Source organism: Macrobrachium nipponense, chromosome 16 (assembly GCF_015104395.2).
Source record: "Macrobrachium nipponense isolate FS-2020 chromosome 16, ASM1510439v2, whole genome shotgun sequence".
In the NCBI taxonomy this organism is placed as follows: Eukaryota; Metazoa; Arthropoda; class Malacostraca; order Decapoda; family Palaemonidae; genus Macrobrachium; species Macrobrachium nipponense.
The window spans coordinates 27,478,842-27,503,781 of NC_087209.1; the positions used below are offsets into that span (position 1 = coordinate 27,478,842).

General features: G+C 42.9%; 1 protein-coding gene across 8 annotated transcripts in view; it reads right to left on the reverse strand.

Annotated features, from left to right (window-relative positions):
- The window catches only part of LOC135195615 (uncharacterized), a 128,490-nt gene extending 105,876 nt beyond the window's left edge, over positions 1-22,614 (reverse strand). The window contains exons 1-3 of one of the 8 annotated variants that reach the window (XM_064221948.1): positions 22,322-22,614; positions 17,584-17,725; positions 10,393-10,540 (exon numbers count right to left, since the gene is read on the reverse strand). In XM_064221948.1, coding sequence (XP_064078018.1) covers positions 10,393-10,540; positions 17,584-17,725; positions 22,322-22,371 — 340 coding nt within the window. In that variant the 5' untranslated portion in view covers positions 22,372-22,614. Of the gene's footprint in view, positions 1-10,392; positions 10,541-11,595; positions 11,720-17,583; positions 17,726-20,677; positions 20,905-22,043; positions 22,208-22,312 lie in introns of those variants that run through there. The other 7 variants (XM_064221947.1, XM_064221950.1, XM_064221952.1 and 4 more) reach the window with 7 other exon arrangements.
- Between the last annotated feature and the right edge of the window lie 2,326 nt (positions 22,615-24,940).

The window sequence follows — 24,940 nt, forward strand, 5'->3', positions numbered from 1 at the left end:
CGCAACATTGACTGCCACTGACGTGAGCTAACTTTAAACACATTGGAATACAAACATAAATTTGTAGAAACGAAAATATTTACAATCACCATTTACGATGATGCAATAATAATCCCGTTCATGAAGGAAAATGTGTAAATATTGTCGTCATGATACGCAGTACTATACAATCGGAAATTCACACTATCTACCAGATCTCTATGAACGAATCCATCTGAGAAATTCCAATTACTTCGGACATATATCACGTTTTTAAGTATCTGAATGGTTTCATTCGCAGTTTTAACTTTAATATAATTTGCAATGCATTTTCATATTCTAAATGATATTGTTAGTATACAATAAAGTTTTGTACATACTTACCTGGCAGATATATACTTAGCTTACGTCGCTGACGTCACGACAGAATTCAAAACTCGCAGCACACGCGACAGGTAGGTCAGGTGATCTACCTTACCCGCCGCTGGGTGGCGGGTGTAAGAACCAATCCCCCTTTCTTGTCAGATTTTCTCTTCCACCTGTCTCCTGAGGGGAGGCTGGGAGGGCCATCAATCGTATATATCTGCCAGGTAAGTATGTACAAAACTTTATTGTATACGTACTAACAATATCATTTTTGTACATGAACTTTCCTGTCAGATATATACTTAGCTGATTGACACCCTTGGTGGAGGGAAAGAGACACTCAAGTACAAAGAAAAGGGGAGACAACACATGTTATAGGATATAAAAACCTTGGTTCTTACCTGTTTTAGGCAGAAGACTTCATAGTTACTGTCTATTAGTCTGCGTTGCCCGAAGAGTTACAGCGAGGGCATGACCTACAGCTGAAAAACTCTTTGGGTCTACCAATGGGAACTGACTCCGCTTACTTGGTAGAATCCAGTTAGGGTCTTGTAAAAGGCGATCCGCCCACTTAAATGACAGAACCTGTCCACTACCAATGCAAGGAGCTCAAGCACAAAACAGATCACCTAACCAAAATACTAAATGTTAGTACTACGAATGAACGAGGTGCCTACCTGCATCCTCTTTCATACAACCAAAAAACACAATACAAATACATAAAGGGAAAAAATTTAAAAAGGATATGCTTCAGCTCCCAGCCCCAGCACTGAATCCGCCGATACGTACGGGCCTAACCCAAAGCACCTCTCATACGTAATCCTTACGTCTCTCAGGTAGTGGTTGGCGAAGACCGAATCACACCTCCAAAAAGTCGCTTTCATGAGGTTCTGTAAAGACATATTCTTCTTGAAAGCCAAAGACGTCGCGATGGCCCTTACTTCATGCGCCTTGACTTTCAGAAGCTTATAATGGTCTTGGTTACATGCTGCGTGAGCTTCCTTTATTAGGTTCCTAATAAAGAATGCCAGAGCATTCTTTGACAAAGGCCTACTGGGGTCTCCTACAGAACACCAGAGGTTGTCCATGTTAGCCCTAAGTCTTCTCTTCCTCTGGAGATAAAACTTAAGGATCCTTATAGGGCAAAGAGTCCTTTCCTCTTCTACTCCGACCAGAGAGGATAAGCCTTTTATCTCAAAACTCCTGGGCCAAGGTGAGGAGGGATTTTCATTCTTGGCCAAGAAAGAAGTTAAGAAAGGAACAAATCGCGGAGTCTCCTTTGAATCCCACACTTCCCTCTAAGGCTTGTAACTCACTCACTCTCTTAGCCGAAGCCAAAGCCATGAGAAACAATGTCTTCATCGTAAGGTCTCTGAAAGAGGCTGATTGGGGTGGTTCGAATCTAGAGGACCTCAGGAACAGCAAGACCAAGTCAAGGTTCCAGCTTGGAGTCAAACTAGAGACTTTCTTAGAAGTCTCAAAAGACTTGATCAAATCATGAAGATCTTTATCTTCCGAGATGTTCAATCCCCTGTGTCTGAGCACAGAAGATAGCATGCTCCTGTAACCCTTTATGGTAGAGACCGCAAGACCGCATCTTTCCCTCAGGAAGAGTAGAAAGTCTGCTATTTGGGTCACAGAGGTACTGGAAGAGGAAAGTTACTGATTCCTGCACCAGCCTCGAAAAACATCCCACTTCGACTGGTAGACCCTGATGGTGGAAGGTTTACGTGCATTGGCAATAGCTCTTGCAGACTTTGCCAAAAAGCCCTTCGCTCTGACCAGACTCTTGATAGTCTAAATCCAGTCAGACTGAGAGCGGGGAGGTTCTTGTGATACCTGTCGAAGTGGGGCTGTTTGAGCAGATCGACTCCTAGTGGCAGGGATCTTGGAATGTCTACTAACCATTCCAGTACCTCTGTGAACCAGTCTTGGGCGGGCCAGAACGGAGCTATCAAGGTCATTCTTGCTCCCTCCGATGCTGCAAATTTCCTTAGAGTTTCCCCCAGAATCTTGAATGGCGGGAATGCATACAGATCTAGGTTCTTCCAGTCCATCAGAAACGCATCTACCGTTACTGCTCTCAGGTCTGAGATTGGGGAGCAGTAAAGGTCTATCCTTGCGTTCTTGGAGGTCGCGAATAGATCCAAATGAGGTCTGCCCCACGTTCTCCACAGCTCCTGGCACACGTCCGAGTGCAGAGTCCACTCTGAAGGAAGGACTTGGTTTTTTCTGCTCAGAAGATCGGCTCTGACATTTCTTTCTCCCTGTACGAACCTGGTGAGGAGAATTATCTTCCTTTCCTCCGACCACAAAAGAAGCATGAGTGAGTCCCTCCCTGCTTCCTGATGTAAGCCAGGGCTGTGGTGTTGTCTAAGTTGATCTGAACCGCTGCCTTCTGGACGAGGGGCTCGAAAGCTTTGAGGGCCAACCAAATCGCCATCAATTCCTTCTTGTTGATGTGCCAGGACACCTGTTCCCCCTCCCAGGTGCCTGACACTTCTCTTGAACCTAGAGTCGCTCCCCAACCCGTGTCCGACGCGTCTGCAAATAACACTAGGTTGGGGTTCTGCAGATGTAGGGAAATACCTTCCTCGAAGAGAAGGGGGTCTACCCACCAGAGGAGATCCTCCTTTATTTCGTTCGAGATTTTGAAACGGAAATCTAGGTCCTGAGATCTGCGGTTCCAGTTTTGATTCAAAAAGAACTGAAGGGGTCTTAGGTGCAACCTTCCTAGAAAAACGAATTGCTCCAGCGAAGAGAGTGTCCCCAATAGACTCATCCACTCCCTCACTATGCATACATCTTTCTCTAGAAAGGCTGCGACCTTCTCTGAACAACGGGTTATCCTTTCTGGGGTTGGATACGCACGAAAAACCTGAGAAACCATCCGAATCCCCAGATAGATCCGATCTTGGCTGGGGATTAACTGTGATTTCCCGAAGTTCACCAACAGTCCCTGAGAACTTGCTAGGGTCAACGTTTTGCGAAGGTCCTCCAGACATTTCTCCTTCGATTTGGCTCTGATCAGCCAATCGTCTAAGTAGAGGGAAACCCTCACTCCCTCCAGATGTAGCCACTGTGCTACATTTTTCATGAGCCCCGTGAACACTTGGGGGGCTGTCGTGAGGCCGAAGCACAAAGCCCTGAATTGGAAAACTTTTCCTTGCGAGAAGGATGGATCGGCACGTGGAAGTAAGCGTCCTGAAGGTCCAGTGACACCATCCAGTCCCTAGGGCGAAGAGCTGCTAAGACTGAAGATGTCGTCTCCATGGCGAACTTCCTCTTCTTCACAAAGACGTTCAGGGCGCTTACGTCCAGAACCGGTCTCCATCATCCCGAGGCTTTGGGAACAAGGAAGAGGCGGTTGTAAAAACCCGCAGAAAGAGGGTCCTTCACCAGCTCTATAGCTTCCTTCTCCAGCATAAGCTCTACTACTAGAGCAAGGGCTTGGTTCATGTGAGGGTCTATGTACTTGGCCACCAACTCCCTTGGTGTTGTGGTCAAAGGAGGTCTTGAAATGAAGGGAATGAAGTACCCTTTCCTGACGATTGAGAGGGACCAGTTGTCCGCCCCCTTCTGTGCCCAGACTTCTAAGAAGCTCAGCAGTCTGGAGGACATGCGTACTACTTTTTCGATCTAATAGATCGAGAGAAAGTCCTTCCTCTCTCAGGAGGTCTTGTTCCTCTGGAGGAGGAGGCACGGGAAGGAGGGCCTCCTCGAAAGGGCTCTTGTCTATTCGTTGCTTCTTTCTTGGTCTTAGGCTGGAAAGAAGCCTTAGAAATCCTCGCCGATTGGGCCAACATATCCTGCGTGGCCTTCGCTGATAGTGCGCTGGAGATATCCTGGATAATCCTCTTTAGGAAGAGTTGCGGTGAGAGTTGAGCATGCGACACTGCTTTGGTTAGAAAAGAGCAGTACACTGCCCTCTTCTTGACGACTCCGGCTCCAAAGAGCGAAGCTACCTCGCCAGACCCATCTCTCACTGCCTTATCCATACACCACAGGACGGAATGAAGATCTTCTGGAGAAAGAGACTCTTGTGCTTGCGTCTTCTTCGCTAATACTCCTAGGGACCAGTCAAGGAAGTTAAATACTTCGAGGACCCGGAACATTCCCTTCAGAAGGTGGTCCAATTCGCTCATTCATCACGTCGTCTTTGCAGAATTAAGAGCCGAGCGACGTGCGGAATCCACCAACGAAGAGAAGTCCGAGTCCGCCGAAGAGGGAAGAACCAGGCCCAAAGGCTCCCGTGACTCAAACCAAAATCCCATCTTTCCCGTCAACTTGGAAGGCGGGAAAGAAAAAACGGTCTTCCCTTTCTCCTCCTTGGAGACCAGCCAATCGCCAAAGCTCTTAAGGGCCTTCTTCATTGATACGGTCGGCTTCATCTTGACATATGAAGACGTCTTGGTAGTCTTCGCCGTCGAAAACAAGGAGGGCGGAGAAGGAGGAGCAACAGCAGAAAGAGAATCTCCGAACTCTTGCAAGAGGAGGTCGGTCAGCCTCTTGTGAGAAGAAACCAAAGAATCCTTGGATAAATCTTCGTCAGTAGCCCCTTGGTCCTCTTCAGAAGAATGACGTTTCGAAGAGCGGCTGCCTGGAGGGGGGCTCTTTCCAGGAGAGTGGCTACTAGAAGAGGCGCACTTGTCATATCCTAAGTTCGTGTCGATGGGAGAGCACCTACCAGGAGAAGAGCGCCTGTCAGGCTCTTGGCGCCTGCCAGGCTCCTGGCACCTGCCAGGCTCTTGGCGCCTGCCAGGCTCTTGACGCCTGCCACGGGGAGAAATGCTCTCTGAAGAAGAGCACCTACCAGACGGGTAGCGCCTACAAGGCTCTGAGCGCCTGTCCAGTCGAGAGCGGCTACTTGGGGAAGAGCGCCTACTCGGTGAAAGGAGCCTACTGGTTTCTTGGCGCCTACTCGCTTCTCTGTGTCTGTCAAGGGGAGAGAGAGTCTCTGGCGAAGAGCGAACTCCTGGAGAAAAGTGCCTCCCAGGCTCCAAGCGCCTGTCCAATGGAGAGCAGCTTCCAGGCGAAGAGCGCCTGTTCGGGGAGGCGCGCCTACAAAACTCCTGGTAAATACTATGATCCTGGCGCCTGTCAGGCTCTTGACGCCTGCCAGGAGTAGAACGGATCCTCGGCGAATGCCGCCTGCTAGAAGCGAACCGATCATCCTGTTCCTCTTGTCTAAGTCTGGAAGAGCGGCTATCAAGAGAAGAGCGCCTGTCAGGCTCTTGGCGCCTGCCAGGCTCTTGTCGCCTGCTGGGGGGGTGAGAAGCGCCTGCTCGGAGAGCAGTCTCTAAAGCTTTCTTGATTGAAGGAAGCGCGGCTGCGAGGCTCTTGAAACCTTCCTGCAGGAGGCGAGAAATCCAAACGGTCTTTCTTAGACTTCTTCACCGGGAGCGAGACGTCCTTCCGACGGTGGGAACTCCCTGCCAAGGAATCAGCCAGAGCTGAGATCTGCGCCTGTAGACCCGCCAAGAGGCGCGCTGGCGATCTCTCGAACGCTTCAACTGGAAACGAGGGCCGAGGGAGGAAAGGAGAAGAGGGTTCTTGTGATCTCCTGGCTCTCTTGGGCTCTATCTCCGGCTCTTCAGAGAAGGATTCGGGGCTGGAGGGAGGGGCGCAAGGCTCCTTCCAGGCTCTCTTGAGAGGGCGAGAGGCTTCCGAGGCGCTCCATCCTCGCTTAGGAGAGGGCGACGATGACGAAGAGAAACACTGGCGCAACACCTCCTTCTTGGCTCAATCCGAGGCAGCCTGGGAACGAGCAACAGGATCTGACGAGGGGACGCCTGACCGGTGGGGGTTCTCCCTAACCTTCCTGCGGCTGTTGACTTTCCTCCTCCACTGGGTCTGGGAGTCTGGAAGAGGTCTAGGCCTGGAAGCGTTGGTGAGCCGGTCAGACGCACCCTCCACTGCACTAGGGGCACTGCACTGTTCACTGGCACTCTCACTCTTACCTTCAAGAGAGCGTATTTTGCTCTCCATGCTCCTAATCGTGGCTCTCATGGAAGCCACCTCCGAACGCGAATCTTCAGGTTCGATGCTGGGAGCAGGGGCTGAAACTGGAGAAGGTACTAAATCTACGGCAGGGTTCTCTACATCAAGTTCGCTAATACGCGATCTACTAGAGCTCCTAGAAGAAGCTTTACGGACCCTATCCTTCTCTAACTTCCTTAAGTAGGAAGAAAGAGACTTCCATCCATCTTCATCCAACCTTTCACACTCTTTACACGGGTTATTGAAAGAACATTCATTCCCTCCACAACCCATACATACATTATGAGGATCTACAGATGCTTTAGGAAGCCTCACCTTGCATTCACTCACAGAGCACACTCGAAAAACAGAAGATTTCTTAATATCAGAATCAGCCATTATAAGAAAAATCCCAAAGAAAATCCAAAAACAATCCCAAGAAAGTAGCGTATGCCAAGCCAACGGACAAAGGGTACTTCACCAAAGAGTCAATCCAAATAATCGTTGGCAACGAGAATAAATCCAACTATCGTGAGGACTTAACAACAGGTGTTGTCAAGCCGGGCGACAGAGAAAATCTGACAAGAAAGGGGGATTGGTTCTTACACCCGCCACCCAGCGGCGGGTAAGGTAGATCACCTGAACTACCTGTCGCGTGTGCTGCGAGTTTTGAATTCTGTCGTGACGTCAGAGACGTAAGCTAAGTATATATCTGACAGGAAAGTTCGTGTACAAAAAATTAATTTAGAGAGATTATGCCTTTTCAATAAAAACAAATGGGAAATTCGGTGAACAAAAGCTAATAAAAATTGTATCCTCACTTTTCTTGATGATTGTACATACCCAGTACACACATTGTGTTTATCTTTTGGTTTGTATGAATAAAAAATGAGAAAATACAGTAAAAATATAAATCACAATAGCATAAAATATAAATCTAACAGATCATAAGCATAACACAAATCAAAACAAGCGTAGGACGTTCACTGACACCAGCAAATGAGTTTGTCTGCATACGTACCCTAAACACAATTGTGATTATCTTTTAGGTTATATGAAGCTGAGGCAGTCCAATAGGATTTTGAAAGACGGTTTGGGCCTTGGTCGAGAAGAACCCCTTGGAACTGCTAGCCCCCCTCAGCCCACGATGGAAGCCCTGTGCTGATGGCTAGCAGAGTTGAATCACCGGCGGAGGGTCCTGCTGTCGGATGTTCCTCCGGAGATGCACCTCTTCGCAGACGCATCGAAGGAGGGCTGGGGAGCCCACCTACAGTCGGAGATGAGAGGAGGGGGCGTGGTCGGAGCAGGAGAGGAAGCTCCACATCAACAGGTTGGAGCTTCTAGCCATTCACAAAGCGTTCCAATCACTTGAGACCAGACTAAGACACAAGCGGGTGGTGATCTTGGGCGCCAACCACCGTGGTCGTGTACGTCAAGAAGCAGGGAGGTTGAGGTCACGCCTCCTGTGCACCCTAGCAGAGGCCGTCCTAGAGTGGGCGGAGAATGCGGGAATCTCCCTGACGGTAAGGTTCATTCCGGGGAAAAGGAACTTGATCGCAGACAGGCTCTACAGACACGGGCAGGTTCTAGGGGTGGAGTGGTCCCTACACCCGATGGTAGCGGCTGAGTTGATCGGGATGGGGGGCTCCCCCTCCATGGTTCTGTGCGCAACAAGTCTAAACCACAAGCTCCTGGTTTTCTGTCTCCAGTCCCGGACCTGGCAGCAGTCTGGGAAGACACATTCCAGCACCCCTGGGACGGGCTGGATCTTTACATGTTCCCCCCCTTCGGGGTCCTCACACAGGTCCTCAACCGATGCCAGACCCCTAAGGGCACTGTCATAACCCTCGTGGCGCCCCGGTGGCCAGAAGGGGACTGGTTCCCGAACTTCCTAGAATTGTCCATCCAAGGCCCCTGGGAGCTCCCCCGAAGACCAGGCCTCCTGAACAAGAGAGGCTTTTCCCGCAGGAAGTCCTTTGCGGCAGTTTACCAGGCAAAGTGAACACTGTTTGGGACCTGGTGCAAGGAGCAAAACTGGGACCCCTTACAGACTAAGATCCCCCACATTGCCGAGTTCCTGGTCCACCTGAGGGAGGACAAGGAACTTTCCATTGCAACCATCAAAAGGGTCATGGCAGCGTTAAGCCCGGTCTTCTACCAAAGGGGGGTAGACCTGGGTAACTCCAAAGACCTCTCCTTACTATTAGGGGCTTCGAGCAAGCCTGCTTGCCCAGGTCCTTGGTGGTTCCTCGCGGGGACGTAGCCAGGGTCCTGGACACTCGGAACAAGCCTCCCTTCAAACCTCTCAAGGACAGGTTAGGTTAGGTTAGGTTAGTGAGAGCAAACGGAGAGGCCCTCCCCTCGGGAGCGTCCCTCTGTCCCGGTGGGGGGAAGGAGGGGCACCAGAACAGGAACGCCTCCTCTCTTAGGAGGGACCTACCCGGCGTACGGGGAGTGCCCAACCACGGGCCGGGGGGGGAAACCCGAAGAATCTGTCGGCTCCCACTGTCTACCTGGAAGATCCCTTACCCCTGGGGAGGTGGCTGGGAGCACAGGAGGAGGAGGAGGAGGAGAGTCCCACAGGAATCCCAGGAGGACCGAGTGGCGCACACCGCGGCTGGCGGCAAATTCTTGGAAGCGCGCAGCGCTGCAACCAGCGTATCCACTACGAGCCAAGCACTCCTGCAAAAAAGTTGAACCGTCCACCAGTACATCTTTCACCATAACAGACTCCTCGGGCCCTGCCATCTGCGGGGACCCAGCAATGGACTCGCCTAGGTCCCCTCGCTGGGAGGGGACGGGGGAACACTCCCAACGCTCCGCCGGGGAATCCTGAAGGAGAGCAGGTGACGGCGAAGGACTTCCCAGACCACTGTTTGTGCTCCTACTCCATGGAGCCTCCAAGAAAGCCTTCTTGGCAGGAGAACAAGGCTTCTTCTTGTGTTTGGTAGAGGCCGGATCCTAGTGATCCGACCACGCGGCGCACTCTTCACACGTGGCCTCCCGCGTACAAGGGTGACCCCGACACTTGTTACGCAAAGTATGGGGATCGATCTTGAAAGGCGAAAGGAAGGCCCCACAGGCCCTGCCCTCCGGACCTGGGCAACGCTGTTGCGACAAAGACTCCATAACAACCGAAAGACAACACACCTGCGGCACACACACCACACAGGGAAAGTCAAAGGGAAACGGGCCAGTAATGGACGACAAGCTGGAGCGTGTTAACACTACAGTGACCAGGAAAGGACTGCAGGTCAGAGGTCGTGATCTTCGACCCTGGGCATACCTGGCTGGGGGTCGGGAGGGAATAACCAGTTTTTTCTGGTCGGTACCTGATTGACATCCAGGATTCTCTTAAGAGAGTAGTTCGGGGTAAGTATATGGCATTGGAACAAATAAAAGTGTATACAGTAAAAATATAAATTAAAATATGGTAAAATATAAATAAACAAATTACATACATAACAATGTGAGCCACAACAAGCTGTAGAAAGTTCACAGATACCAGTAATAGTGCACGAGTAAGTACGTGCCTAAAAAAATTCCAAGATGAAGAAGATGGGAATCATGACAATCCTTCACCTTAATACATGTAAATGTTCTCAAGTTGCAAATTTAAGCTCCTCACTTTGGAAATGCCAGTGATGAACTTTATTGTGTAAGAACAGAATTACCCATACCATTATTTTGCCTGTGCTTCATTAAAATTTCACTTGATTTTCATTTAATGTTATTTTTTTAACCAACTTGCACTGATTTACCGGGTATTCTAAAGGTAGGACTAGGTGGTCAACTGTTGGGTTAAGTGTATTCTAACTTAACCTCTCTCTAATCTAGCAAAATCACTAAACCAGCATCCTGCACATCCCACTGTTGCTGGATCAAATGAGGATCAACACCTATACTTAATTTCAAAAATGGTTTTGCTCACCAAGATTAGTAAATAACACATTAAAGGAAAATTTTGAACTTTTCCATGAAAACCAGAAACAAAGTAAGTACTATTTTATCATCTAAATTACCAGCATCAATATATATATAAAATACAATGAAAACACTTTACATTACCTTCTAATGCCAACAAAGAAAGCGTAGCATGTAGGGAGTAGAAGAATGCTGGCAAACAAAACATCTTCATGGTACTTATCGTTACATCTGGCAAATGGAATTTCTGAGACTTTTTCATAAATTCCATAACGCACATAGTTAATGTCATCTGAAAACAAGGATTTTGTGCTAAAGTCAAATTTCTGATTTCTTACAAAATTCTACAATTCTGACAGTTTGCAGTTTTAAAAGCATTTCTCACTCATATAGAAAAAATTGAATAACATACTTCATTAATACCATTATCATCAAGTAGTCAAGTATGATCAACAACAATTCACATATCAAGACTCTTAGGGTTCACCCAAAGGATTGTTTTAGTGAGAGAATTGGAGTAGTACTCTCGTATAAAGAAGTTGAACAGTTAGGCGGAAAGAGACCTAAAGGCAGAAAGAAGTGAAGCTGGGGTCAAACGGATGCTCCCAAAAACCTTCAGTACTGTTTACAGTGTCACATTAGCCACATTGCCAGCAAAATCACTTCTAAAATTTTTACTAGTCTATAATGTAATGAAAAAAAGCAAAACCTCATTAATCTAAATTAAATAGAAAGGGAGATTTGATAACAATTTCTACGCTTACATACCAAGTTTTATAGCCTTAGGTTAGGCTAGTGCTAGCGTTAGACTACCAAACCAATTGTTTATTATTGCACAGTTATAAATGCATTAAATTTTTAATGCAAAATAACGTTATCCTTCTTATGATAATTAACATAAAATGGATCATAAAAACTTTTCAGCACATCAGCAAAGTTATAAACCATCAACAGTTTCTTTTGAGGAAACTTAAGTCTACCAGGTTCAGAGGTATGTTACTGGTGTGTAAATACAGTTGATCCATCGTTTCCATGGGGTTAGGGACCACAACCCCCTGAGATTAGCAAAAATCCACAATATATTGGAACCCCCCTCTCAAAAAACTTGCTATATGTAACTGCCTATTTCAAGCTTATCAGCATTGAGGAAAACTGATACCCTACCATGTGATTGCCTCCTGTCGTCATGGAGAGAGAGAGAGAGAGAGAGAGAGAGAGAGAGAGAGAGAGAGAGAGAGAGAGAGAGAGAGAGAGAGAGAGAGAGAGAGAGAGAGAGAGATACCAATACTTATGCACATTAAAAAATTACATTTTATAATAAGATAACTTTTTGTATACTATACTCACCAAGTAATTACATAGCTATAGTTTCTAAGATAATGGCAGCTAGAATTTGAAACCCATGGTAGCGATTCTTTTGTTCTGGTGTAGGGATAGCCCTGCCCACTACAAGCAGAGAGTAACAACTCAGCAAAGACCCGACAATTTGTTTATGCCTATGTTATTGCAAGGGGAGGTGAGTGGGCCTCGAATCTGGAATTACTAGGTAAGTATATACAAGTTATTTTGTTATAAAAATCAAAATTTTTGAAAGTAAATTGTATTTTTCCTAACTATACAAACCTGAGGTCCTTTACATACGGTTGTCACACCAGTTTCAACAGACACAATCAATCCTTTACATATGGAATTACTTTCAGCGTAGGCTGGAATTACGCCCGTTAAATTCTTGAACAAAGTGGTTAGGTAGTAACCAGTCTGGTAGGCAGGTAGGCCCGCCAGCAAATACTCCACTTTGTCTTTCGGCCCAGGTTCAGATTGAGGGGTGGCATGAGGTGTGCATTAATGTAAAGGACCTCCGGTTTGTATAGTTAGGAATAATACAATTCATTTTCAAAAATTGTGATTTGTTCCTACACGATATACAAACCCTCGGTCCTTTACATAAGGAAGACCCACTGATTGGTGGGAGGAATGTGAGTGAGCCTCTAGAACTGACTGGAGTTCTGCACGCATGGGCTATTCCTCCTGGTCGTAAGAGCAAAAATGAATGCCCTGCCTCTGACAACTTGATCGGAGTAAAGGAATGAGAGAAGAATCGTAACTCATCCAAAAAAGGACTGGGAAGAATATTTAGAGTCAGGGGCATTAATCCAAAGTTCTAGGAAGGGTTTGCATTACTGCCAGTCTCCTTCCTCCCCTTGCTGGAGGAAGGAGTGGGATTGTTTCTTTGATTCTGATAAGAAAAATAGAAAGGAAGCTCTATGTGCAAGGTTGTCACATCAATCGTCCGACCAGCCAGTAAGTTCGAGTCCTATCCTCAACCTGAAGGAAGAGGAGTAAAAGGACGAGGAGGGGAAGGTGGAGAGGACAGTCACTCTCGCATCCTTCTTACCTCTAGAACGGCACACCATAGGCAAGATGCAACTTGTCCTCTTGAAGGCGCCAGGTAAGCAAACACAACCTGCAAGCATCCACCACCGGTCCAAGGAACCAACAACACATGCCCCCTCTTCTATCTTCTATCTTTGTCTGATAGCTAGCAAAAGGACGAAAGACGAGGAATTACCAGAAGAAACCAAGGACAAACTTCCGAAGTTCCCCTCAGTAATATCCAAAGTGTAAGCGTAAATTTCGGATGAAAACATGTCTTGTCCTAACGATAAAGAATTAAAATATGTACTAATAAAGATGTTGGCACACCCTTGCTGCTGACCCTTAACACAAAGTAGAAATGCAGCTATCAAGGTTATCATAAAAAGTGGGTTTGCATATTATTATTAAAGTCAATTATTAATATCAAACAGTATATACATATTTATTCAAAATAATAAATTAAAGATCCCACTGGGAAAATTATAATTAATGGTTAGTCAACAAGAGCTGACAAAAATATGTCTTCACTGGAAGACGGCTGAAAGCAAAGTGGAGTGTTTACATCCAGGCAGGCGGGCCTACCCTCCTACCAGACGGTAGTTTCTGCCTAACCACCTTGTTCAAGAATTTAACGGCCATAATTCCTTATGCAAAGGACCGATGGTTTGTATATCGTTTAGGAACAAATGTCACTTTTGCATATGTAACTTACCAAGTATAATTACATAGCTGACTCCCACAGTGACAGGAGTTGGGATAGGATACAAGGACATATTCTATTCCCAAAATATTAAGTAATGTAATAAATATGAGTCTAGAAAATTTGCCTGTATTGGTAAAAACGCTTGTTGTTCCTTACCAGTTAGAGAGATGCTGAAGGAAGTTATTACCTCTGGTTGGCACTCATCTTTGTAGAGGCGTGGCAGTAAAGCCAACGGTTGCCTCTTACGAGAGTGAAAGATTTAAGCAAAGGAGTACTCTGAACACTAATAAAGCATAAAATTTTGCCCCTGCCCATGGCACAGTACTATCACAAATATTGTAACCAGAAAAACAAATCAATACCTACACTACAATTATTTAAAAACACCAATACCCATACATTAAAAAACTATAACTGGAGAATACCCAGGTATGGTACCCCCAGACTCCCCTATAACTCAATAACCTTTAATAAGGTGAGGAGATAGGAAAGAAGGTACACTTCTTATGCATCGACCCCCAATACCATGCCTGCCACTACCAAAGGGCCTTAGGTAATACAGTCACTAAATGTAATTTCTACTTCTCTTAAGTAAAACATCACAAACACTGATTTGCACCTCCAATAGGTCGCTTGAATAATAGAGGATAACAGAGATTGTGCTTGAAGGCTAGACTTAAAAGCTCTTACTTGACAGAGTACTACTCTTTCTTCTTCGTCCGACCCTAAGGTATTAGGTAGTAGTAGTACTTAGATTTTTAATAATGCAAGAACGAGGCCAGAGTTTTGCCAGTGATTTGTTCTTTGCCAGGAATCCCAGTGTGGGAGAAATCGCATCACCTTGTGAGAAGCCTACCTTTCTATCAATGGCTTGAATCTCACTGATTCTCTTGGCAGTTGCTAGCGTAATCAAGAATAACGTCTTCTTTGAACTAAGTGGCTCAAAACTGGGTCCTGACAGCCATTTCAGAACCACATCGAGGTTCCTTGACACTAAATCAGACTTCTTAGGTTTGCAAGTGTCAAAAGACTTCATGAGATCAGAAATATCTTGATTATTAGTGAGATTCAGGGTTCTACGTCAGAATAATGAGCTGAGAATTGACCTGTAGCCCTTAATCATAGATGTGGACAATCCTCTAATTCTCAGAGATAACAAAAAATCTGCTATTTCTGTTACAAATGTCTTACCAGTTGAAACTTTATTGCTTCTGCACCAAGTGCAGAATAATGATTACATGTGCTGGTAGACATCTACAGAAGATTGATGCCTGCATCTTGCCATTGAGCTCTGAGCAACTTCTTGACAGTTTGAAGGTGGTCAGAGCTAGATTGGAAGTCCATAATGATACTGTCTGAGGGGTGGCTGTCTAAGAAGACTGGTTCTTTGAGGGAGCAGTCTTGGAAAGTCACTGAGGAGTTCTAGAAGGTCCGGGAACCACTCTCTTAGCGGCCAAAAGGGAGCTATCAGTATCATTAATGCGTTCTGTGAGACTTGAATTAGTTCAGGATGTCTCTTACCATCACGAATGAAGGGGAGGCATACAAATGTTTGTTGTACCAATCCTGTTAGGATGGCATCCGTTGCCCATGCTTGGGGATCTGGCACTGGAAAGCAGAACAGGGGAAGGCGACGATTTTTGGAAGTCGCAAAAACATCTACTATGGGAGTCCCCCATAACTTCCATAGTTCTTGACAGACCAACTGATTCAGCATCCATTCCGTCGGAATAACTTGGTCTCATCTGCTCAATTGGTCTGCCAGAACATTCGTTCTTCCCTGTATGAACCTCATTACAATTGATGTTCAATTCTGATTCACCCAAACTAGAAGGTCTCTATTATCGTGCAGAGAGAAAGATGTCTCCCACCCATTGTTTGGCGATGTACGAAAGAGCTGTTGTGTTGTCTGAGTACATTGCAACAGTTTTCCCTGCTACTTCTGAAGAAAGGCCTGAAGCCCTAAATTAAATGCTTTCAGCTCATTGACATTTATATGTGGTCTCTCAACTGTTCTTCAACCACTTCCCTAAGATTTCCCTGTTCTCCAGTAGAGCTCCCCATCCTATATCTGACGCATCTGAGTAGAAGCTGAGGTCTGGGTTCGGAACTAAAAATGACTTTCCTCCCACAACCTGTTTTCTGACTGCCACCAAAGCAGGTGTTGTTTGAATTCGGAGATGTCGCCATAATGAAAGGGTATGGATATTTCTTTCTATCCTAGTTGGCCTTGAGATAGAACTGCAGAACTCTCATGTGAAGTCTTCCAAGTGATATGAACTGCTCTATGGAAGCTAACATTCATAGCAGACTCATCCCTTTGTTTGCTGTACATGACCAAAGAGACAGGAATTTGTCTACTGTCTTGAGGCAGGATTCCACTCTCTTGGTGGATGGAAGAGCCCAAAAAACTTGAGAGTTCAGTGTCATCCCAAATACACTTTTGTCTGAGACGGTACCAGCTGGGACTTTTGCACGTTTATTAAAACACCCAATTCTTGGGCTAACTGAAGGGTCTCGTGAAGGTCCTCCGTGCATTGATCGAAGGAGCCAAGCCAACCTGCTAGGGGAGCTAGAGCGCACATGAAGACTTGGGGGGCAGTCATCAGTCCAAAGCACAGAGCTCGGAACTGGAAGGACCTTCTGCTCAAATCTGCTGTAAGACAACACAGGGACAGGAGCCAACTGGGCCACATCTGCACCTAACAGATGAGGTGGAAGCACAACAATACAAAGCATAGCAGCACTTAAGCCGAGGGAGAGGAGGAGAAGGAAGAAGCTTGAGCATTCTGCTAGAATGTAGAGAATTGTCGCCCCCAGAGACAAGAGAATTCATATGACTAAGGACAGATTACACAAGACTAGAACATGGCAGTCCAATAGAAGCCTTCAATTCATTCCTGGGGGCGAGGTGAGCTTCTATACCCGTCGGAAACTTTGAAGAAGCCACTACATTCCCTTCCACAAGATTATGGTAGTACAGTATTCACGTTCTCTGGATTCACAGACACCCATTCGTGGATTTCTCTCCTTATCTACCCCTTATTTGTGGGAAATTCGCCTATTCGCAGAATTTTTCTATGAGAAATATCCCCAAATTCCTGTTTTTTTTTTTTTTATTTCTTCATAACATGCACTTTTTGTGATAAAACTATTAAAAAACCAAGTATAACATTTTTTAGTGAGGTTTTCTTGAGTTTTAACTCACAAAACAGGCCGTTTTCAGCATTTTTATAGGGGTTCCAACTATTTGTGGGGGTCTGGTATGCAACTTCCTGAATACAAGGATTATCCAAACCACCTCTGTGTAAGTAGTAAAAAAAACTCTTGTTCTCTACGTCTTCCACTTCCTATCCCAAGGAGTCGACAAGAACAGGAGAATCCAAAACGTTCTTGGTTAAACAGATGGAGTTCTTACCTTCCATGAATGCAATGAATCTGGATATGTCTCATTATGTTTAATCCCAGTAGGCTGAGTTTTTAGATTCCCATATATCTATTCTCTCACTTCTGGGAGGGGTGGTCAGCTGTGATGAACCTCCAGTCAGATGAGGATTCTCATACTGAACCTCCCTCCAAGTATGAGTCTATCCTATTGTTAAGACCGAAGGTTTTTTCGCAAATGAAAAAATGACAAATTTTTAATCAATTTGTATTTTTCATAGCTAACAAACCTGAGGTCTTAACGTTAATTGCCTACCTCTAGCCTGTTCTGCTAATCCTGGGTTGGAAGAAAGACTAAATACGTCTCAGGGTTCATGCATGGTCAGTGACCACACTGCACCTCATCTACGCCTGAGTTGCCAGATACCACAGATTCCTTGCATGACAATCTCTGATTGTTATTTAACTGGTTTCCAGCTGGCACTAGAAGATTTATCTTAAGGCCGAAGGTTTGTTCTGCATATGAACAATGACATCTTTGAGTCATAAGACTCAAATTCCCACAAATTCATTGAGACTCCAAATTTTGCATCTTATCCATGCAAAAAAAAAATAATGGTTACCTTCACCAGATAAATCAGAAACACAAAACTGTAGAGTATACATTATTTGAAGTACAAACCATTACACACAAGCAGTGCAAATATCATGAAGTTAATAAAGTACATAATCTGTATGCACATAACAATAACACTTCAACTTTTAAAGTGGGCTCGAATTTGAAATCCAACTTTTAAAACTATGGTATAGTAGTGTCATTACAGGAAGCATCAAATGAATGAAATTTTAAAATTGCTTTTCTAACAACTTACCTGACAAAATAAAATAAAAAATGGATAATCAAATCCATAAGAACTGATAATCGTCTTGTTAAGAAATGCCATTGACAAAGAAAGAACGCCATACAAGACAGCACTTGACACAGCTGCTACCTGATCTGAAGACAAATACATCCTGAAAAAGAAACAAAACTTGCATTCCAACAAGGCAAATGGCACGAAATATCACAAAATGCAAACTGCTTGAATAAAAAAAATTTTTAAACACGAAACAACACTTGGAGCATGGAAAAATATTGGATGAGCAAAGTAGGGAGAATGGGTAGAAAGTAAAAGGCATAAAGCTTAGTGACTAAGGAATTATTCAAATCATGTTTCGTGCTGCCTACAGCACATTTCATAATGTAACATGTAACACTATGTACATAAACCACTTACAGTTTACAATGGAAGAATATTAAAACTGTCTGGATAAATGTGTGATTAAGATTTGATTAAAGAGCATCTATACTTTAGACCAGTACGTATCCTTATTCGCTTTGGAGAAAAGATCGACGAGGGCATATACTGCTAAATCTAAGCTGCAAGTTGTAGCTGAAGCTTAGGAAAGAATGTTCATCTGCTAGCAACTATTATTGTGCATCAGCAACATGGATGAAACTCCCGCAGACTTTGGTATAGTACCATCAAACTCGATTGTAAACAAAATTTGAGAGAAACATGTTTTAATCAAACTTTTTGGACATGAAAGAACATATTTTACTGTTTTCACTCCAATAGAAGATAAATATGTAAAGCTCATAGTATTCTGATGAAATCAAGTAAAAATTTCAAACAGAATCTAATGATTTTTTTATGCAATAAACATGCCCTCAGCGTTATCTACTAATGAAAAAAATGACTAAATTTCGTTCACAACGATACATGTTCAAGTGATATTTCAACTTGAAAACACTTTGTATAACATAAAATAACCTTGTCCCATATAAATAGAGTATCTAGAGATTTATTTAAACTAAGAGGAAGCAAGAAAATCACAATCACCCTCACCTGATTTCCAAATCAAAACAATGATTGCTATGTTTGTATTTCATAATACAATAGTAATATTAAGATACTTACATACAATATTATTCGATGCAGTGAAGTAAATCATAACTTTTTAAAAGATCCAAGAAAAAGAAGGATATATATTATGTTTGCATTTTATCATACAATACTAATAGTAGTATATGAATATAGTGGACCCCCTCATATTTGCATTCTTCGGATTTGAGGACTCGCGCATTTACGGATTTCTCTCTGGAGCATTTCCCCGCATTGTTTGCAGAAAATTAACCTATTCGCGATATTTTTTTATAAGAAATATCCACAAATTTGTTTTTTTAAACAATTTCATCATAAAATGCACTTTTTGTGATAAAACTATTAAAAAAACCGTATAAAAATTTTTAGTGGGTTTTTCTCAAGTCTTAACTACCAAAACAGGAGGTTTTAAAGATTTTTATAGAGGTTCCAACTATTCACAGGGGGAGGGGGGTCTGGTATGCATCCCCCACAAATATGGGGGGACCACTGTACTAAGTATGCACCAAACTCTACTACCAATCCCACTCCAACCTCCAACAGCAAGGTTTATGATTGCAAAGCCAAAATTCTGTTGCCTCTGAATAGAAAATTCTTCAGTCTATAATAGAGTCAAGTTTAGATATACCAAGGATCATCATACAGAATCTGTGGCTGAATTTCTGTAAATCTCATTATGTACTAAAATACATAGGATATTCCTGTCTCTCTTAACTGGGAATATTTCCAAACCAAGGGTATTTTGTTGGTAGGGGAAGGAAGCTATTTTGTATGAAAAAATTTATTGAAATACAAGACAATATGAATAGGCCCACTTTCAAGTGCATACTTTGATACTGATCAGTCAATGGTATCATGAGGATCAAATTACCAATGCCTGATAGCTAAGCTCAACTCACACCTTTAAGTTTATCCCTAAGTACAACTGCTCTCCTGGTCTGTTAGATCATGCCTACACTACTGTCACAGCCAAATCATAGCCCATGCCTCAAGCTTACATCCTGTCTTCAGTGAGTAGGCTAATTTGTTAGTCAGGTAATTGGGCTAAAAAAAGATATCTCTTCCTGGTTGTGGAATTCACTAGCCAATGTATGCAAAAAAATATTGTAGCTGCACGACAACATCAGTCATTTCAACTGCATGTTTAGATGCTGATCAGAATGTATTGCATGGCAAATCTACAAAACAATTCCACATAGAGATATTGTTTGATAAAATATTTTGACTGAACCACATGGAAAAGGGTGTACATATATAATGCAATACAGGTGAGAAAATTTGAGAAGTTTACTTTAATATTTTGAGAAATTACGTACCTAACTGTTTTGTTGTTTATTCGTTTATGTTCTACCCCTGAAGGATTGGCACTAAACACAGCATCCCACAGAACATTTCAGTAAAATTACCAATTGCACCATGAGTGACACATTACCATTGTCCAATATTAAAGCCTACTGTTGGCCTGCCTCCTTTAATGCTGGAACTAAGTTTATTGCTTATGACTGCTTACTTGGGCACTTAGCCTACTAGGCTAAAAGACTTTACAATGAAATCAGACACTTCTTGGACCACAATTAACCCATGAAGGACGAACTGTCCATATAATCCATTCTTTGTTACCTAATTATGAGCATCTATATTGTGGATGCATTTTTTTCCTCTGTCCTCCCTCAAATGTATGGCTTTAGCTCCGTCTTCTATTGACGTCACAGGCTACTGTAGCCAATCAGTGATCGTTTAGGAAGCAAAGTTACCCAAAATCTTATAATTTGAGGGTATAGGAGTGTTATACGCTTGCCTGGTTGGAGGTGTGGGTGGGGGTGGTCTGGCTTATCAAGCTACTTTTTTTTATCTACTCAGCCAACAAAAGGTAACTTTGTTTTTACACAAAAATAAGCATTTGTTTATTTTATAATGACTGATATTGATTATCATAATCATTCAGAAACAAGTGCTGATGATTTGGACAGCCATAGTGAGTATGATAGTGATAATTATGTCAGTGATAGTAACCTTTATGACGACGATAATGACACTGTACCTGTTGCTTTATCCTGGGCTTGTGTTTATCCAGCTGAAGGCATCTTTTGTGGGAGTGATTTTGCCTTTGCCCAAAGAAATGTAGGTCCTTTAGGGATTCCCAACCGCAATGCAAAGCCTATTGAATACCTTTCTTTACTTGTAACTGGTGATATTGTAGATATTCTGGTTTGTGAAGCCAACAAATATGCGGACACATTTTTAGCTAGTAAGGGAGAGTGGATGAGAGACCATCCATGAAGCAAATACAGAATATGGAGACCAGTAACTCATGAAAGAATGAAAAAGGTTTTAGATCTTAGTTTGCTCATGGGATTGATAAGAGTGCATGATATAAAGGATTTTTGGAGTATACTTTTCATTCAAATCAAATTCCTTTTATTAAAAAAATCATGCCACATGCCACAAGATGAATATCTTTCAATAGGTATATTCAATGCTCTATTCTACATGTGAAGAAGCTTCATGCTTGAGTTGGTGAATATTTCAAATTATATGCTCGAGGTTACTTCACTTGATACATTGATATACTACTTATTTACCATGCTATTACTGGATAGAATATTCTGGTAATTTTAAGGACTTTTTCAAAATTAAATTCTTCAGAAAGTTCACACTAATAAAACAAATGGGAATAATAAGTTTTGTAATAATACAGCTTCAAAGCAATTTAATTTTTTTGCAATTTCAATTTCTGAGTTATTTTCTGACGTTATCCAAACTATTTAACAACATACTATACAAAAATAAATAACTTATTATTAAAAAAGTTCCTCATCTTGTGGTTTCAATGATACCAAATACTTATACCTACTTTCAGACAAAAAATATTTTTATTTTTTCCCTTTTTTTATAAATAGTACCTAGATCAATAAACAGCAGTCGTCCTATGGTGACGCCACCCGTCGTCCGTCATGGGTTAAATAATTGATGATGAGTTATATTTTAGTAAAAGTCCTTTTACTAGCTAGTATGCCTTTCAGCATATTTAGGGATAACCAATAGCCTAGCTACCCCTTGGACCCCTAAAATCAAGTCTAGACTATCTACTGGAAGTCTAACGCACAAGACTATTGTAAATCTCACACACACACCAATAGGGTATAGTAGGTAGGTACCTATGTCTGCAACACACTCCAACCTAGTTATTGTAAGTTTGAGCCCTAGCCTATCCAAGTCTTGACACAAAAACCTACAGTTAGACTGACACAAACCTAAGGTACGTTTGCCACACAAGCTTATCGTAAGTTTGACACAAGTCTATCGTAAGTCTGGTCTGTAGGCTAGTACTAGCCTAGTACTTATAGCTAGTAGGTACTAGTAGCCAAACTGACAATCCCTAAACGAACTCGTTTTACGCTTCTCACCTTTCAGTAGGGATTAAATCTATAATATAGGTAGTCTTATACGTCTACCTGTAGCAGAACTAGAAGTTGCCACTGTCAAACACAAGACAATACTAGAAGAGTACTTTGTTTACGTGTCCCGGCCGTCTGCCGACTACCTAGGTAGATGTACCTGTCACTGCTAACACCTGACTTCTCAAAAACACCTGTAAGTTGTAATTTGTAATGCAGGTGACAAGTTCTTCATACAACAATGATCTTAGGGCCATGTATATTTAGGGTTATAATACCTTCCTCACCCCTGAGGAGTCAAGTGGATACGATCAAGCGCAGAAAGTAATTTGGACATGCCGCGTCAGATGCTGCCAGCTGCAGCTGATGACGTAACGTTCGTTAACCATAAACATGTTTCAGTTCACTAAATATCAGAGAAATATTCGCGCGATTTTGTCTATTTGCTGAAGCCACAGGAAAATGTCGAAAAGAAACGACAGAGTGCCAAGTACTTTCGTGTATTTTAGGTAGGTTTGTGGCCCGAAGATGTGTTAAAATACACTTAGGTACTGGCACTGTGACTGTCGTTTCTTTCCAATCTTCTCATGTGGCTTCAGTTAATAAACAATGGTTTATCACGTGATTTATGAAGATATTATTATTTTATTATTATTATTATTATTATTATTTTATTATTTTATTATTATTATTATTATTATTATTATTTATTATTTTATTATTATTATTGAGATTTAAACCATATGGAACAAGCCCACAGGGTCACTGACTTGAAATTCAACCTTTCTAAAGCACAGTGTTCATTTGAAAGAAAGCTAATATGCAATATAAGTTAACAAAATTAATAAAGAAATATGCATATAAATGCAAGTTGTTCACTAAAATACACGATATTCATTTTTGGGTACCAAAATCGGCTTTACTTACGGCTTATAAGAATTAATAAAAAAATGGTGTAGAAGTGAGTTAAGTACAGATCACTTAATTATTGACACGATATAATAAAGTAAATCAAACGTGTCGGTTTAGGACGTTCAATGTAGTAGAGTGGTTGGAAATAAGGGATTTTTTTAGAAATCCCCCCCCCCCCACAAAACGCACAAACAGGAGCAACTGTAACATATAGCCAAGGGGTCACATGGGGAAGAGGCCCCACCCCCTTATGTTCTGAGTTACTAAATGACAGATCTAGTTGGGGGAGGGGGAAAAGCTAAAACAAATAGAGATAACAAGATCATAAGAAAAAGAGCAAAGAATAACGGGATAAACCATACAGCTAATCCATCCAACTCCACGTCACAAAAGATTAACTTAGAGAGAGAGAGAGGCAGGGGTGGCAACTGCCCACCCCCAAGACTCAGGTAGGCCCCCCCCAAAGCCTCAACTTGTCCCCAAACAATCAACAGCAAACAAAGACAGTTCCATCGAAGATAAACTTGATGCCAACAGGTCAAAAGAAGTAGAGACTAACAGAGAACATGTAAAGTGTTTGCTGGGTGTCACAAGTTTGCTAGGTAAGCAGGGTTTAACGTTCCGAGGCCATGATGAAAGTGAAACTTCAGAGAATAGAGGAAACTTCTGAGAGACTCGATATGTTAGCAGACAAATGAAATTTTACGTAAGAAGATGCAAGCAAGGTATGGCCACTATTGTCCCCCGAGTATCAAAATGACTCAATACAAGTGTTTGGTAATAAACTTCTCAGAAATGTATCTAAACAAATTAAGAAGGTCAAGTATTTTTCAATATTAGTCAATGAGACAGAAGATCGGTCAAGAAAAGAGCAATTAAGCATAATAATCAAGTTCTTTGATGGCAAAATGATCCAGGAGAGATGTTGTAGTACCTAACACATGCAAAAACTAGATGCCGAATCCCTTGCAAATTTCATTCTGAAGAAGTTAGATGAGTTAGGATTAGAACTGTCAGGCTGCATAGCACAGTGCGTGATGGGGAGAGCGTTATGAGTGGATGGGCTTCAGGAGTTCAGGCTCGTGTAGCAGGGAAAGTTCCCCATGCCATCTACATACATTGCTATGCACATAGGCTCAATATAGTCCTCATTGTCTGTGCGAAGAACCTTGATGACTTTGCAGATTTCTTCTCAACTATACAGACTTTGTATAACTATTTCAAATCGCAACTCAAAACGGGTGGATTGTATGTACCGGGATGGTACTGTGATGATCTGGCCTGAAGGGCAAAACCTACAAATGGTGGTGTATAATGGAAGGTCCAGCAAGATATTGTGGGGATTTACAATTTTATTACAAAAATAAATTCTAAGAATTTAAAGTACAACATTGAACTGACCAAGTGGTTGGCCATGAGGCTCCCAACAAAATCACACGAAACTACAATCACCAGGAACAGGAACGCATCTTGGAACAGAACGTGTTACCATCCCTTTGTATTGTATTTGTTTTGAGTTAAACGTGGTCACAACGAACAAACCCAGTATTGCAACATTGATTTACATTTCTGCATATTTAGGCCACATATAGGAAATTGCAGGATCTAGAAGTAACCGGGATAGTGTAGGTGGAGTTGATAGCCGTGCTAGGCCTAACCAAAATTCAGGGGACACGTGCCCACAGTGTAGAGGGGAAGTAGGTAGGCAACATAAGGCGTTAGAGTGCGATACATGTAAGGAGCGGTTTCATACAAATTGCGTCAATATCACAAATGAATAGTATGCTGGGATTCAGAGAGCGGTAGATGTAATAAATTGGTATTGTGCAGATTGTAGAATGAGTCGAGACCAGCTGGATAGGAGAACAAGGAACTCGGGGGAGAGAATCAGATGCTTAAAACTAGACTACAACAAATAGAAGTAACCCTCTGGGACATTAAAGAGACCCTAGCTAAAGACATAAAGGAAGAGATCCTTAGCAGCAGCAGAATAA